This window comes from Scatophagus argus, chromosome 5, assembly GCF_020382885.2.
Source record: "Scatophagus argus isolate fScaArg1 chromosome 5, fScaArg1.pri, whole genome shotgun sequence".
Classification (NCBI taxonomy): Eukaryota; Metazoa; Chordata; class Actinopteri; family Scatophagidae; genus Scatophagus; species Scatophagus argus.
In genome coordinates, this window is record NC_058497.1 from 22,816,624 (window position 1) to 22,831,343 (window position 14,720).

General features: G+C 38.8%; 1 protein-coding gene across 6 annotated transcripts in view; it reads right to left on the reverse strand.

Annotated features, from left to right (window-relative positions):
* The window catches only part of cntn5 (contactin 5), an 89,007-nt gene that overhangs the window by 16,640 nt on the left and 57,647 nt on the right, over window positions 1-14,720 (reverse strand). For all 6 annotated transcript variants that reach the window (XM_046389739.1, XM_046389744.1, XM_046389743.1 and 3 more), the window contains 4 exons: window positions 10,661-10,842; window positions 6,922-7,058; window positions 6,645-6,774; window positions 3,949-4,093 (listed from right to left, as the gene is read on the reverse strand). In XM_046389739.1, coding sequence (XP_046245695.1) covers window positions 3,949-4,093; window positions 6,645-6,774; window positions 6,922-7,058; window positions 10,661-10,842 — 594 coding nt within the window. The remainder of the gene's footprint in view (window positions 1-3,948; window positions 4,094-6,644; window positions 6,775-6,921; window positions 7,059-10,660; window positions 10,843-14,720) is intronic.

Consider the following 14,720-nt stretch of genomic DNA (forward strand, 5'->3'; position numbering starts at 1 on the left):
AACAAGGGAACATAAAAACAAACCCTATTCACGACAGATCAATCAATAATTTAAAGGTGTTACTGAATCTGATTTGCAGATACCACTAAGCAGCCCTATCTGTGACAGGATTAAAACACAGACGCTATGAAAGATACAGATTAAGGTAATGGGGGGAAGCAAAAGAGAAAGGTGACATCTAAGTATTGATGTCAAGAACAAAGAAACACAGCATTGTCCCGTCTTTCAATTCGGGGTACGATGATGCACCATATCTGATTTTTTGCCTTTGAAAGAACACAATAGGCTGCCCGATGGATGGTAATTACAGTACAATTTTAAATTCATTAAAGGAAATCTTCAGAGCAAAATTTGTGATGAACACAAAATAACATGAAATAAAATAGATATTATGATTCTTTGTTCCTCTGCAAGGATATTTACCCGAATCTAAAGGAAAATTAAAAAATGGTGCATTCATCATGAAATCCACCCGACAAGCCCCTAAATATTGTTCGATTTTGTGAATCCAAAGCTAAAGCTGTCAAACCAAGATGTGCGTATCACCAGCTGTCCTCCTGGGAAACACAAAGTATAACAGAGAGAACAAAAGCATAACGCTATGCTTGCATTCATAAGTAGCTCCTTATCCAGCCGCAGGACACTAGCAATATAGTATTAACATTTCACTCTGTCTTGTAAATAACAGCTTGAAGTGCTTGACATCAGACAGTATAGCATGTAGCAACACTGGAAGCAGGTGTGTGAGCAGATGGCTTCCGAACAGGAATCGTGGAAATGTAAAGTTTTGTGAATTGTGTTGTGCCGCTGATCTCCCGTCAGTCTCCATTGCAAAGCCCCTTTTATTCAAAATCTAAATACTCACATCACATTTGATTTCAGTGTGACCTAAAGAGGTGGGGATAAATGTTTACAAATTTATTTTTCTCTTAGAAAACCAATTTCATCCCAAATCAAACAATCGAAATGATGCGGGGCTGTGAGGCATTCCCGTCCTTTAATTTAATTCTTATTGTTTGGCATTTATATTTACAACAATAAGCTCCCTCATCATGGACAAGGTGATTGAAATTGACAAAGAGAAACTCATGAAGGCGTGACAAAATTCTAGCCACACATAGACAATTCAGGAGCAATCTGCAGCCAGGAGACATTTTTCAAATTAGGGTGGAAATGTACATCCAGCAAGGACACTGAGGCAGAAAGGACAAGAAAGGTACTGCTGGGTATACAGAATACGCAAATCAACTCAAGCTCAGGGAACATCAGAAGATGACAAAACGAAAACACCTGAAAATATACATTTTTAATCTGAAGCGAGGTTTGTCAGTTGAAATCAAATGGACTGCCACACGATACTCATTATTTAAATAGGAAATCAGTAACGTTTAATATTTAACATTTTGCAGTTTTATATAAAAATTTCTAAATTATGCATTGATTCTTACATAAAGAGTCTGTGGATTTCAGTCACCACATACTTTCAAACTTTCTATTTAAGAGACAAAAGCCCATAACATTAGCGGAAATCCATGTTAATTACAAACCTTCATTAAGTCAGCGCAGCTGTCAATGCTAGATAAACGTGAAGCTGTTTCGATTCCTCCCCTGTTCTCCCTGAATAGAGCGTCTGTCCATCCATAAACTCTTCACTCTAATATAGTTAATGGCAGAAAATCCACCTTGGCAAAGACCTGAGAACACAAGGCTCCTCCGGTTTATTTTAGCTTTTTTCAGATGGTAATCACCCTTTCACAAGGTTGTTCTCCAGCTGAGCAGCGACCCCCTGAACATACTTTGTTTTCCAGGTCATTTATACTGTTAAATTGGAATAAAAAAATAATAATAAAGAAAAAATAAACCCCAAAGAACCACCTTATTAGAGTGTCAAACTCTAACTGGATTTGTGTTTTATAAAAGCACCATGCATGGCAACTTAAGAGGAATCTGTGATAAAAATTACACTTTGAGATTGTAAAGAAAGTGGACTACGTGCATGTATAATGCTAGCACTCAATGGTGAAGGATAAATTAGTCCAAGGGGAGAGAATAACTAACTGCTTACCTTAATTTTTCCATGAACAATTCTCTGCTATCTTAAGATACAATTCTATCTGAAGATAAAAACAAGATCAAGGCGTTCAGACAGGTACGAATCTCCCCGTGGTGTAAGCCAACAACACTGAAAAATAGATTTGCAAGGATTTGACAAATACCTCAAAGGCTTTATCTGATCCAGACAAGCCAGGGTCATTAATCACCATTTTAGGGCAGCACATTCACTAACTTATCCCCATCCATCAGTTCGACTGAAGCCAGCTCTTTTATAAAAAACAAAAAAAAAAACCCAAACACATTTTAACCCACTAACCCATTTTTCTTTAAACGAAAATAGAGTATTTGCAGCTTTGCAACAACTTCTGAAATGACCGTGTTAAACTAATTCCTGAACACCCTGTTTCCATCCACCTGTTAGAGGTATGAAGATTTGTTGCTGCCTGTTTGAAGGAGGAACACAATGAGGATCTGATTAACAACTGGCTGCCCTTGCTGCAAAGCTGTCGAACAGAGTGATGATAAAAAAAAAAAGCGCAGGTCCTGTTCTCTCACGCAAAACTCGGGATGCTCAGCGGTGACTGATAATTTCAGTGGTGTCAGTCAGTTTGATTGATGGACCCTTGCCCCGCTCAGCCCCCTCCAGGTGCAACTGGAGAGATGTTTCTCATAAAAGATGATGCATCAAGCTGAATTCCAAATGCAATTGTGCTGCCTAAATTGTCGGCATCCCTGAGAAGGAGGTTGGGTCGAGGATGAGTCTCCGGAGCTTTGCCAGTACCTGAGGTGTTTTATTTTAGCAGTGACACTTAATTTCAGTTACAGTAATGAAACTGTGATGTGTTACGACAAGACATGTATACAACTCCTCAAGGGCCTGAGGCAAAATGATAACACTTGCATTTATTTTGAGAAACTGATGCAAAACAGTGCAAAGATATTAACGGAGACAAACTTTTCATGACCTCATACATATTTTACAGAGCAATTAACTTTATTTCATAATATTCTCTTCTCTAAATTGTGTGCAGAAGAAAAAAAATTCTGATACTATTTTTAAAACAGTAAGCTCCAGTAAATTTACTATCGTCTGCTTGGAAAATTGACACTATTTATCCCAGTGATAACAGCAAAAATGAATTCTTTCTAAATGTCTACAATATTTTATGGGTTTCATTCCAGACACTAAAACACACTCTCTAACATATTGCTATTTTGAATACACAGTAGGGAGCTCAAGGCGGATCGTTACTTCAGTGATATTAAAGGCACATGATGATTGTGTCTGAATCTTACACATTGCTATTACTTTTCAGTTCCTCTAACTGTACCTGCACAGAAGCTTGGATGTTATGAGAACACACTGTGCAATTATATTGATTTGTCAGTACACTATAAATTTGCCGTATTCTTTTTCCGGAGGTGCCGATCTGTCATCTCGACCATTGTAGACAATTTTGCAAATCAACGACCAGGAAAGCTTTGGGGCAATGTGATGAAGTATGTCAGATATCAAATTCAGCAGTTTAGCCTCCCCAAAAAATTTCACTCTAGACATTTTCTCTATAAACATGTCATAGATTTTAAAAAACATCATTTGAACTTTGCCTGTTTCGCAAGAGTGGGCTTTGGATAGGGCTGAAGTTTTATACAACAACCTCAGCCTGTGGACCCACGTGCCCACCTGCACTACTAACGTGTCCTTGCTGGATCCCTGCCAGCCTTGAAGATCTCACAAGCTTCATGTAAATGGAGATTTTCTCTTAAAGATCAAGAACTCCATGCATTTTTAACATTTTATATCATTTCAACCAACATGAGATACCCAGCATGTAAACAAAGCTAACTCTGTTATAGAGTTTGGAACATGATGCTGTGAAAGAGTTGCTGCACCTTTTATTTGGTTGTATCCTTCTGTCTCCTCTCTTCCATGTTATCCGTGGTTTGGGTGATGCTCGGGGTTTGCATTCCAGCGATATATCTTTTCCAAGTGTGGCAATGACCCGTATGGGGTTGTGGACAAAGACAGGTGCCGACGCTGTGTAAGACAGACATACAACATTTTCAAGGGTATTTAAATAAAACAAAGAAAATCATGCAGGCATTTCATGGTCAAAGAAAGGTTCCTGATGAACGATGAGACCTGGTAAAGCTAAAGGTCTTAGAGTAAAGATGAATGAATGCTTTTTTTTTTTGGTCACACATGATGAAGAAAACCACACTGCCTTGTATGAAAATATTTGTGGTGGGATTGTATCCCTGTGTGTTTGCTCAATGTTCAAATGACCTCTGATTGTCCAAAGAGCTTGACTAGCCTATTTCTGTGAGTTTGCTTTGGAGTCTTTCTGCCCCTAGTGGTAAAGCAAACCTTCCTCATGCAGCTTTACTTTGTGTGTGGTGGTGAGTTATGCACGTAATAGTCGTTCCACCTCCTCAACTGTGGCATTTCAGAGCAATTATTTCAAAAATGCTAGAGGGTTTAGACTGACACATCATGACTCAAAATGCTGCTTGATCAAAATGCTAATTTGTTTAAAAGTAATAACTGAATTTTCCACATGAAGTCTTAGAAACAATGTTTCCACACATGCATAGTGCAAATGTGCTTTTATAATGTAGGCCTGCCATGCACATGTCTTAATTCTGTGCTAATTCAGTATCCACTACTGTTATATAAATATGCATTTTGTTGTGCAGCCAAATTACTACATGTCATCATGTTAATTACGACATGGCTGAATGATTTGTACTGCTTTTATGAAAATGATTTCAGCCCATATTTAATCTAGATGCCTGATTGAATAATAAATACAAAATATAAACATTATTAACAAGTAGTATAAGTTAAGGATTAATGGTCCAAACAGGGCTTCAGGCGTCAAGTTGATGTGGTACTGCTATACAGCTGTATTACACATCAAGGACATCTACAGGCTGCAAGGCTGCAAGGCTGCAAGGCTCTGTCAGCTGTGATTATTCAAATCCTGAACGATGCCTTATAGGTGACATTATACACAATGACAATTCAATCCCATCTGTAGCTACAGGCTGACCCCCTCGCACTGGAACTTTTTTGTCTTTGAGCCTGAGCAGTTGCCTGAGTGGCAGAGGTCCCTCTAGACACGGAAAGCAACAGAAAACAGAGCAGTTGCTGTGTGTATTTGTTTTAATCAAAATAAGAGCAAGCCTGCTGCTGGTGACAGCCCAGTACCCTTATTGCTTCACCCGCCACCCTCCCAGAAGAGCTGGATCTGGGACAAGATCACAGGCACGAGGGCAGCTGCTGCCCCCGTGTAGCCTCCAGTGATCGCTCATCTGCAGGCTGTTATTAGCCATGTAATCTGTCCTGATAGTGTTTGCTTGTGGACATCTCCACAGAGCACAGGTCACTGGGAAGAGATGCCTGGGGGGTATAGTTATGAAAACATTCATCACCAGCTCCCAAATATCATCACTGTGACTGTGACTCTAAGGAAGGAACCTCCTCGTCGGCTCAGATAAAGCTTGTTAATATCTGGAACTTCCGGAGAAAAACGCTGTGAATTTGCATCAGCTAAAACAGCATCTTTCTTTTGCCACAGAAATAACACTAGTTTCACGACGAACTAACAGACAAACATTTTATAGATCGTCCACAACAAACCTTGCCCATTTGCTGTGAGATTTTCAAAATGCCACAGATTCCCCTTCAAAAAAGGGCATGCCACGCAGACAGTAAATCACAGTGTCCCTCGGGGAAAACACGAAAGGGGAATGGGTGTCACCAGATGCGTCCCAGTATGGAAGATGACAAGGAGAAAATAGTGCATCAACTCAGAGCAGTGGACAGCCATTCAGTATGACTGTTATGTTTTTTAGCCTGAAGCCTTAAGTCTGAAGAGCACACTTTCCTTGGATCTGCTGCCCTTACATTTCCAAGCAAACGTGACTCATGTTTTAAATATACAAATACTCATCTCAGTTGAATTATTAATAATCAATTATGAAATGATAATAGCAAACTCTGACGAAGAAGTACCTGTTGAAAGCCATGTCGGAGTGGAGAATTTTTTTTTTTAACTAATGGAGATTGTGATGCAGGCTGTGCTTTGATGACAAACGATAGAGCGGAGATAAGACCCTAATGGAGTCATTAAACTCCATCAGAGAAACCACTCATGTGTCTCTTCTTGTGTTTGCTCCCATTAGTATAAATCTATACCTACAAGTCGCTGCTTTTCATTCTCCTCAGAATAACGCAGAGCTGTTTCAGACTCTCCTCAACTTGATGCATGCAGACACCTCATTGAACATAACCATAAGGGTCCTTCTTTTATTCATGCCGTCCACTGCCTGGGTTAAATCAGGGGACCATTGATTGGCAATCAGCACATCTCACAGTTCAGCGTCCCCCACTTGCATTTCAATCTCCCTCACCTATCATCTGTTACCTTATTCAGATGCCAATACTCGACCTGCAACTGCATTTTTTGCAGCGTATCGAGAAATGTGTTTGACCGCATGGGAGAGTTGCCTCATCAAATTTCCACAAACATTTTTTTTTTCTTTTTATGACTGACATGTTGTGTTAAATTTAAATTTTAAAGTACCTAAAATCTTGAGCTCAGCATTAGAGTAGATGGCTCCATATTTATTTTCTGCAACGCACTGGTACATTCCCGAGTCCGTCTGCTGCACTTTGTGAATGGTCATTTCTCCATTCACTATTTCAACTCGACCCTGTAACAAGAAAAAATATATGCATATAAAAAAGGAACAAATATCTGAATTTAGATAATTTGGTAATGCTGCATATAGTGGACATGACATTTCCTGAGAATAATTCAGATGTTTCATAGCACATTCAACGAAGGGTACTGGTGGTACCTCAGACATCAAGGGCAAACCATTACGAAGCCAGCGATAGGTGGGCCGGGGCCTCCCCATGGCCTTGCACTCCCACTGGAGCTTCTCTCCACTATCCATCTGAGTATCATTAATCATCCTGACCCACTGAGGAAGGGCTTGAAGAAGAAAAAAAAAGAATGAAAGAAAGACAGAAAAAGATTATAGAATAAGTAATTTATCCTTGAAACACATACAAGCCACATGGATGGTCACCTGTGCCTTTATGAAGCATGCACAGGCAAACTGTCAATGCACTCTGTATGAGGTTGTGTTTAAGACAGCGGATGTTGTTATGTGATAAACAACCTTCCTGTAACCCCTTCGTGGCTGTCACAAAGGGACATACTTGGACAGACAAACTTGCCTATTGTTTTATTTACTGTCTATTTAACTGAACTTTCATTTGCTGTTGTTGTTTTCTTACAGACTTTTAACGCTTTATATAAAAATCTCAAATCCTTGAACACACTCTGACTTTCAGTGCGCCTGTACTTTTACCCTGCACTTAACAGACGACTTCTAAATCACACAATGTGTCCAGTAATAAGACATCTTCTTTTCCCGGTCCACTGATACGCTCTTTGACCCTGAAAAATTGGATGAAAATGAAAACACAGACCTATTCTAATGAGGTTCTGGCTAGCAGGCATCAAGGTAAGAACGACTGTGGCCCAGAACATCGAGTGCTTGTTTCTACAGCTAGGATTAATGGGAGTAAACCCAGAATACCTGCTCATCTCAAGACCAACAAGGATCGTCAACCAGACAAACAAGGGTATTCCAGTCACTAAGATTGTTTTAGTAGGGTGGATTAAAATATTAGGCCTATAATTCCAGATTGTTTCTGAATATTAAAAACGAAATTCAGTGGAGATTTTCACTGATGGGGCCCAGAGCTGCACTGTTGTCAAACAAAGGAGAAGCCTTCTCCCCTCTTCATGTTTGCCGAGGTGTTCTTTTGTCTCCTTCCACCGTATGGCAGACCTGTGGCAGATTAAGCCACTGCCTTTTCTGTGGGCCCAACCACGAAGCTGTTTTTCTTTCCTTTTTCTCCATGCTTGTGTTTCCAAGGCTGCATCCACAGTTACTGTCCAAACCTACATGCTACAAAGAATCTCTGGCTCTAGTCCAGGTCTGAACATTGTATAGCTTCACATTGTAGTCTCTTTCCATCTAACTTTATCACACTTTATGTGGTTGAGACTCCTTTATAAGAATAATAATAAAAAAAAATGACAAAAAACTTTTATGGGGGTTGGAAAATTTCGCCAGTCTTGTGTAGGGGGAGGAATGTTAATCAGTGAGTTAGTGGTCGCTTTATCCTAATCACCTTTATTTTACTTTTATTCTACATTTTTAGCACATGGTAACGTTGATAAATATGCATAAACTCCAGGGCGTATATTAATACTAGCCTTTAAATAAAAAAATAGTGTGTGCATAAAATATGAAAATAACACATGAAATCATTAACCCACTAGCGCAGATGAATTTCTTAAAACAAGTAAATAGTTATTGAAAATGACATGATATTTCCACATGGTCATGAACAGTGAGGACTTAAACACATGGAGCTAAATAAGATACTGGTCCTGACATCCCTGCTTTATCTGAAGCTTTATCAACTTTATCTTTATTTTCTTTTAACTATAAAAAAAATATATAAAAACTGTTTTGTCCAGATTAGCGTAACAAATGACACACCTTTCCAGACCTGAACAATCGTGGTGTAGCTCTTGCACAGTTTTTGCAGAAAGAAGGAAAACCTGCCATTGAGCTGCTTCTCCTGCAGTGACATGCCCAGCACGTTTTCTGCTGTTCTTTGCATACGGCACCTTCACTGGAATACTTTTTTTTCCCCTGTGGTTTGATTGAATGATTATGGCCAGTAAGGTCTCTCTCACAATGAAAGTTCAAACTACCAGCTGACCTGTGTAAATTGCATTTAGCGTGAGGCTGCTACAAATTAGGCTCCCTATTCTCCTTGTGATGTCAACAGAATGGAGGTTGCCAAGAAGTGCAGGCCCTTGGAAAAGTGTCGTACCAAGGCTGAGGCACTCCATTATCTGTGGTCCTGTGCACATGGCACCGACAGAGAGAAATGGGGGACATGCAGCCTTGCAGATAAGTTTATAATCATGGGCAGGGGAGTAATTCGACACACTCTATCTTGAAACCGATATAAAATCACTGCACATACAAAACTCAAAGTTTTTAGTGGATTTTTTTGGCATAAATTTGGTCAAATAAATTATTGCAGTATATATCTGCATTAGAATAAATCTGCTTTTGTGTAAATCAGTCAAGAAGATTTGGTCCTCATTAGTGGTATTCCCAGTCATTGGTTATTCTATAAATACTGTGTTATCTTAGTTAAACAAATTATTCCAGTTTGTTAGCTGAAACGTTTGTTTTAGTAGTGACAAAAATAATCCGAATCAAGTGTGCTAAGTAAATTCATAGCAATAAGCCTCCAAAGCCAAGGATGTAATTGCTAGAGAAAACTATTACTGTCTTGTGGTCGTATGCCAACCAGTCAAGTTCCAGTTTAGATCCACGTCTGTCTTAACTCATACATGTAGTGAAGCCCTAAGGGATTTAAACCAGCAGTGCAGAACTTCTGCCCACACCTTCTGGCAGCAATTGTAATTACACGAACACTGCAGTCCTGCTCTTGATGCCCTTCAGCTGTGGCAAATCCATCTTTGCTGGCTGATGTAAAACATACTGCTACGGGTGCTTCCTTGTCTGTGTTCACGTGCTTGGGCAATAAAGTTGCTTCTTATAGAGGACGAAGGAGCTACAAATTCTAACATGTTAATGCTTCACACATCTTCAGTTTGGTAGCACAGAAAATCTATACAGTCAGCACAGTTTCAAGATAAGAGTCACTAATTCAGCATCCAACCAGATGAGAAATATGGTCACAATCTCCCCTTCTTATAAGTTATGGCAATGAATAATAATTGACAGGGCATTTTTACTGTGGTACACATTTGTGTGACATTTTGTCATAATTAGTGCATGAATCCAGTGTTTTTGTTAGGTGACCTTTGGCCACAGAGTTCAAATCACTTCATTCTTGATTCCAAGCAGACATTTGTTCCAAGTGTGATGATATTTCACAGTCATGAAAATGGGACAGACAGATGGACAACCCAAAAATATAATGCCTCAGTCCACAGCTGTCCCCAGAGCTGAGACATCGAAAAAATTCAGATCATATTATGACAAATTTTTGAAAAAAAAAAAAAAAAGATCAACAACTCTCTTCACACTAAGCAGAGAAGTAGTTCAGAACACCTTTGAACAAAATGATATAGAAAATACTAAATATACCTGACAGTTAAAAAAAAAAAAAAGATTAAAAAAAATCTTGTTCATGAGAACCAGGCTTCTCTTAATCAGAACAAACAGCTCATTCTTTGGGGTGTTGAACACCTGGTCTTGGATTATCTGCAATGGACGTGTAATTAGTCCTTGGACTGCTCAGTGACCAGGACCAGAATACTTTAACTACCCACGACTACATCGTAACACCCTTTGAAACGGTGCAGAACAGTACCTTATGAAACAAGCTGTATTGCTGTTTAGATGACTATGTTTAGACCGGTACTCCTGGAATACAGCCAATCGGCACCTGCTCTCTTATGTGATGTCTAATTGTTGTCAGGTAGATTAATAAATGAACAGAAAATGAGAACATGCTCAGACTCACTGTAGACCTGCAGATGTCCTTTGAAAGTGGTGCCTCCTCTGGGATTCTCAGCTTTGCATTCATAAGTTCCTGAGTCCTCCAGCTGAATGTTGGGAATTTCCAGCACGGCCTGGGACTTCCTAAGTCTTGCCTTTTTGGGGATGTTGCCATTTATCTTCCTCCATGTGATTGTTGGCACTGGACTGCGAGGAGAGAAGAGTGGGATTAACAATACGGTGTAACATACGGCATATAGACTGTGAGCTGCAAAGATACGGTTCACTAAACTGTTAAATAAGAACATTACAAATAAGAGAGATAAATGTTTATATACTCACATATAAATATGTAACAATAATAATAACAATAATCATGACAATTATCCTGTTGCTTTACTTTGATAGATTCATTCTCAAGATTCTCTCTACTTTCTAATTTTGAGTCTGCCTTACATTCCATGTGAACAGTTATGCTATGCCTCATCTGGATCACGTTATCTACATTTTGGACAATTAGTCATAAAAACAAGTAATTTAATTACATTGCTGTGAGTTTTTGGAAATGGGATTTTCACATTTTTCTCCAATGACCTGCTCACAGAAGGTCTTCATTTACAACCGATTGTTGACACACCATTACGAGAATTTACATGTGAATGACTGACCTTTTGACCACACTGTGCCAAACGACCTGCGCAATAGAGCCAGGGTTTCCGAGGGACAGGGACAATATTGAAATCAAGCTATTATAACAGCCAGACAGATTTTTATGATCGGTGTTCAAGCAAAGTCATCCATCCCTGTTTATTCATGGATTGCCCTATAGATCCTAATGACATATGACTTGTGCATGCAGGCACACAATGTTTTACTATGTGCTCAGTATCAGCAGTGCTCTTGTATGACAACCAGATTTGACAGGTGTCTGAAAGACGGAAATGTGACACCATGCAAACCTCCAGTGAACCCATCAATCATTTAGCCGAGACGGAAATGTTACATCCTCGAGTTCTTTTCTTTTTTTATCTGTTCTAAATTCACAAGGACATGGAGGTGCAATGGACTCAAGTTAGGATTCAGAGCATGTTTTGCATTAAACAAGTGTTATTTTCTTTGGCCGTTTTCATTTTTGTGTCATTTTTTGTAGTTTGTTCTGTTGGTTCAGAATTTTTTTTTTTTTGTACTTTTGAATACCTCCCTCATTACCTTGCAGCATGCATTTAGATTTCCTCACATCACTGAAATTCTGTCACTAACAATTATTGGCTTGAACGTTTGAAAAATACTGATTTAACAGAGTCTTTGACCTCCATGTGAAATGTGGACCATTATATCAGTTTCTTTTTTATAACATATGGGATAATGTATGATTATATATCTACAGATAATATTTTCATTTATCCTTGCCCCTGCAAAATATTCCACAAAATTGGGATGCTGTGTAAAACATAAATAAAATGTAATGTGATTAATTATAAATCCTTTTGGCTATATTCTCACTTAAAAACAGTACAAAGACTATATGCTTCACATACAGTATGTTTATATATGTATATACACATATACAGTATATATATATATATATATGTTTATATGTTTTTGCATGTTTTGAACAAGTCGGGACAGGGACAAAAGAATAAGGCAAGATATTCTTTGGCGCACTTTGTAAAAGCTCTGCTGGTAAACACAAATGATTGCATTCTGCTTTCATGTACATTTTACAAAAGGTTCCACATTTTTTGGAATCAGGGTTGTACATCAATCCAGCAAGATAATGTAGAAAATAAATAATCACAAGTCAGCTCAGTGTCTTTCCATCTGCAGTGCAGACAGTTAGACATTTTAATATTATGGAAAATCAATGACAAATGTTTTTCCACACATTTTGGTTTCTAAGGGCAAATACGGGGGCCTGAGGAAAAATCCAGCATCTGCGGTCTAATGGTGATCCATTTGTTAGTACTCAACATTCTCATTTTAATGCCCCCTGTGGGGTTTAAGAACTATATAAACAAAGACTATAGCAACAGACATGGAGATTGAGTCAGTACTCATGAATACAGCATTAAGTTCTTAGGAAGCCCTTTGCTACATGTTACTGAGGGAGACTTTTGCTAGAGACCTTTGCTCCAGCTAAACTTCAGACTAGCCGGATAACATAACAAATGTATAGAGACCTCGAGAGGCTGGAACATGAGGGTGAATCTTCCCGAGTCCGTGGCAGGATTTCTCAGGCTGAATAATGAGCACCCAGCCTGTACATGTTCACAAGGATGGACATGAGGGAATAGACTCAGTGAGTGTGGAAAACTCCACGAAACTGTTGGCATTAACTCCTGAACTCTTGAAGCTCTGGTCCTGTGCATTTTACACACAGCAATTCATGAAAGGTGTTACAATATTAACAGTGTGCCCATAGGCAAACTCTGTAGATTACATCTTAATTAGCATTCCACACAATCGCTGTGCCCTCATCTGGATGGGCTCTACAATAAAGGTTGAAAATTAATATCAACATATTGGGGAGAAATGGCTGACATAAGATCTAAGTATTATCCCACTATTCAACTAATTTGTTAAGCTATGAATTTCTTGGTCCCTCAAGGAAATTCTACGCTATTTTTTGCCATATTTTCAGCACTAGTGTTCTTCTGTATTTGCAGCTCTTCTCCGTGATGTATTGTGTTGTGGTCTTAGCAGCTTGATTCCTAAACGCTTTGCATGTGCTGTCAAATTGAAACTGAAAAGAAGTTTTCTTAATTTGCTCGTGTCTTGTCTATTTGCATGTTTTCTCAAAGTGCAGCGCGTTGAGCTGTCTCAACCGCTGTTCAAAGCCACATTTTACCTACACGATCTGAGCTAAAACAACTATCTTTCAAAAACATTAACTGCGAGTTTAAAAGAGGCACTTTCTGTCGCTGCTGTCAGTGTGGTCCTTGTGCTCCTGTAAAACTCAATGAAAGTAACTACAAGGGTTTCAAGAGTTTGACATCCTCGCTGTCACGAAAAAGCATATCCTGTACTCTAAGGCAATCTGGATGAAAGCATCTGCTGCATGCCACATATTATATTTTAAGTGGAAATGAGTGAGAGAATGTGTAACCCATCAAATATGTGCGGCTTTTTGAACTACAATGAACTTCATACTCCAGTATCACTTGAAGGGAATGCAGCCAGCAGCACTGCACTTTCCACAGCTCCTTCCAAATCAGACTTTAAGTTGAATTTGGGCTGCTTAAATAAACTAATTTTGGTATATCATCTATAGATGGCTGTGATAATTTCATGAAAACAATTCATACTTTAATTTAAGATAACAACTGGCTGAATGATAATTTATTGTTTACTTTCTCATTTTCGCAGTGCGTTCTCTTTGCCCTTGACTGCGGCCTCCAAAATACTGTCACTGGTAAATATCACAACAGACAATCACATCAAGGAGCTCTGGCATTCACACACAGAGATCTTTCCTGTCCCATCTTAGCTAGTGGTGCCATCATAAATATTGATCAACAGGAGAACAAAACCCATTTTAACTTCATTTTCAGTGCTATATAAAGACTGGCATTTCTTAATAGGGTGCATTGATAAATCATTCATCTCTGCGTAAAAGGGTAAGTCACTGGGATCACCATCTGACTGAAAGCCATCAAGCACAAATTACTTCATTGAGGGAAGCACAGAGCGAGGACTCAAGTTGTTTAGCTGCTCTACACTCGTCCAAAAACTCCTGCTTAGCTTGATGGGAAAAAGTACGAGGTGTGAGATTCTAATGCAGTGTCTATATATTTAGGGAATGACTTGTCATAATGTGGATAATTAATTGAAATCAAGGTAAACAATTATGAGGTCCTCAGTCATCTGTAGATTAGAGGATGTTTGCACTTAAGATAGGAGGCAGCAATGAATAATTCATGCTGAATAATTATAAACAAAATGGAGTCGGGATGATAAAAGATTATGTTTTACTTGCACCACTTCAGATCTGACTTTGGAGAAAAGACTCAAAATCTTTTATAATAGTTTTACACCTGAAGGTTCAAATTTTTTAAAATTAAAAATGTTTATTCATCATGATTGCA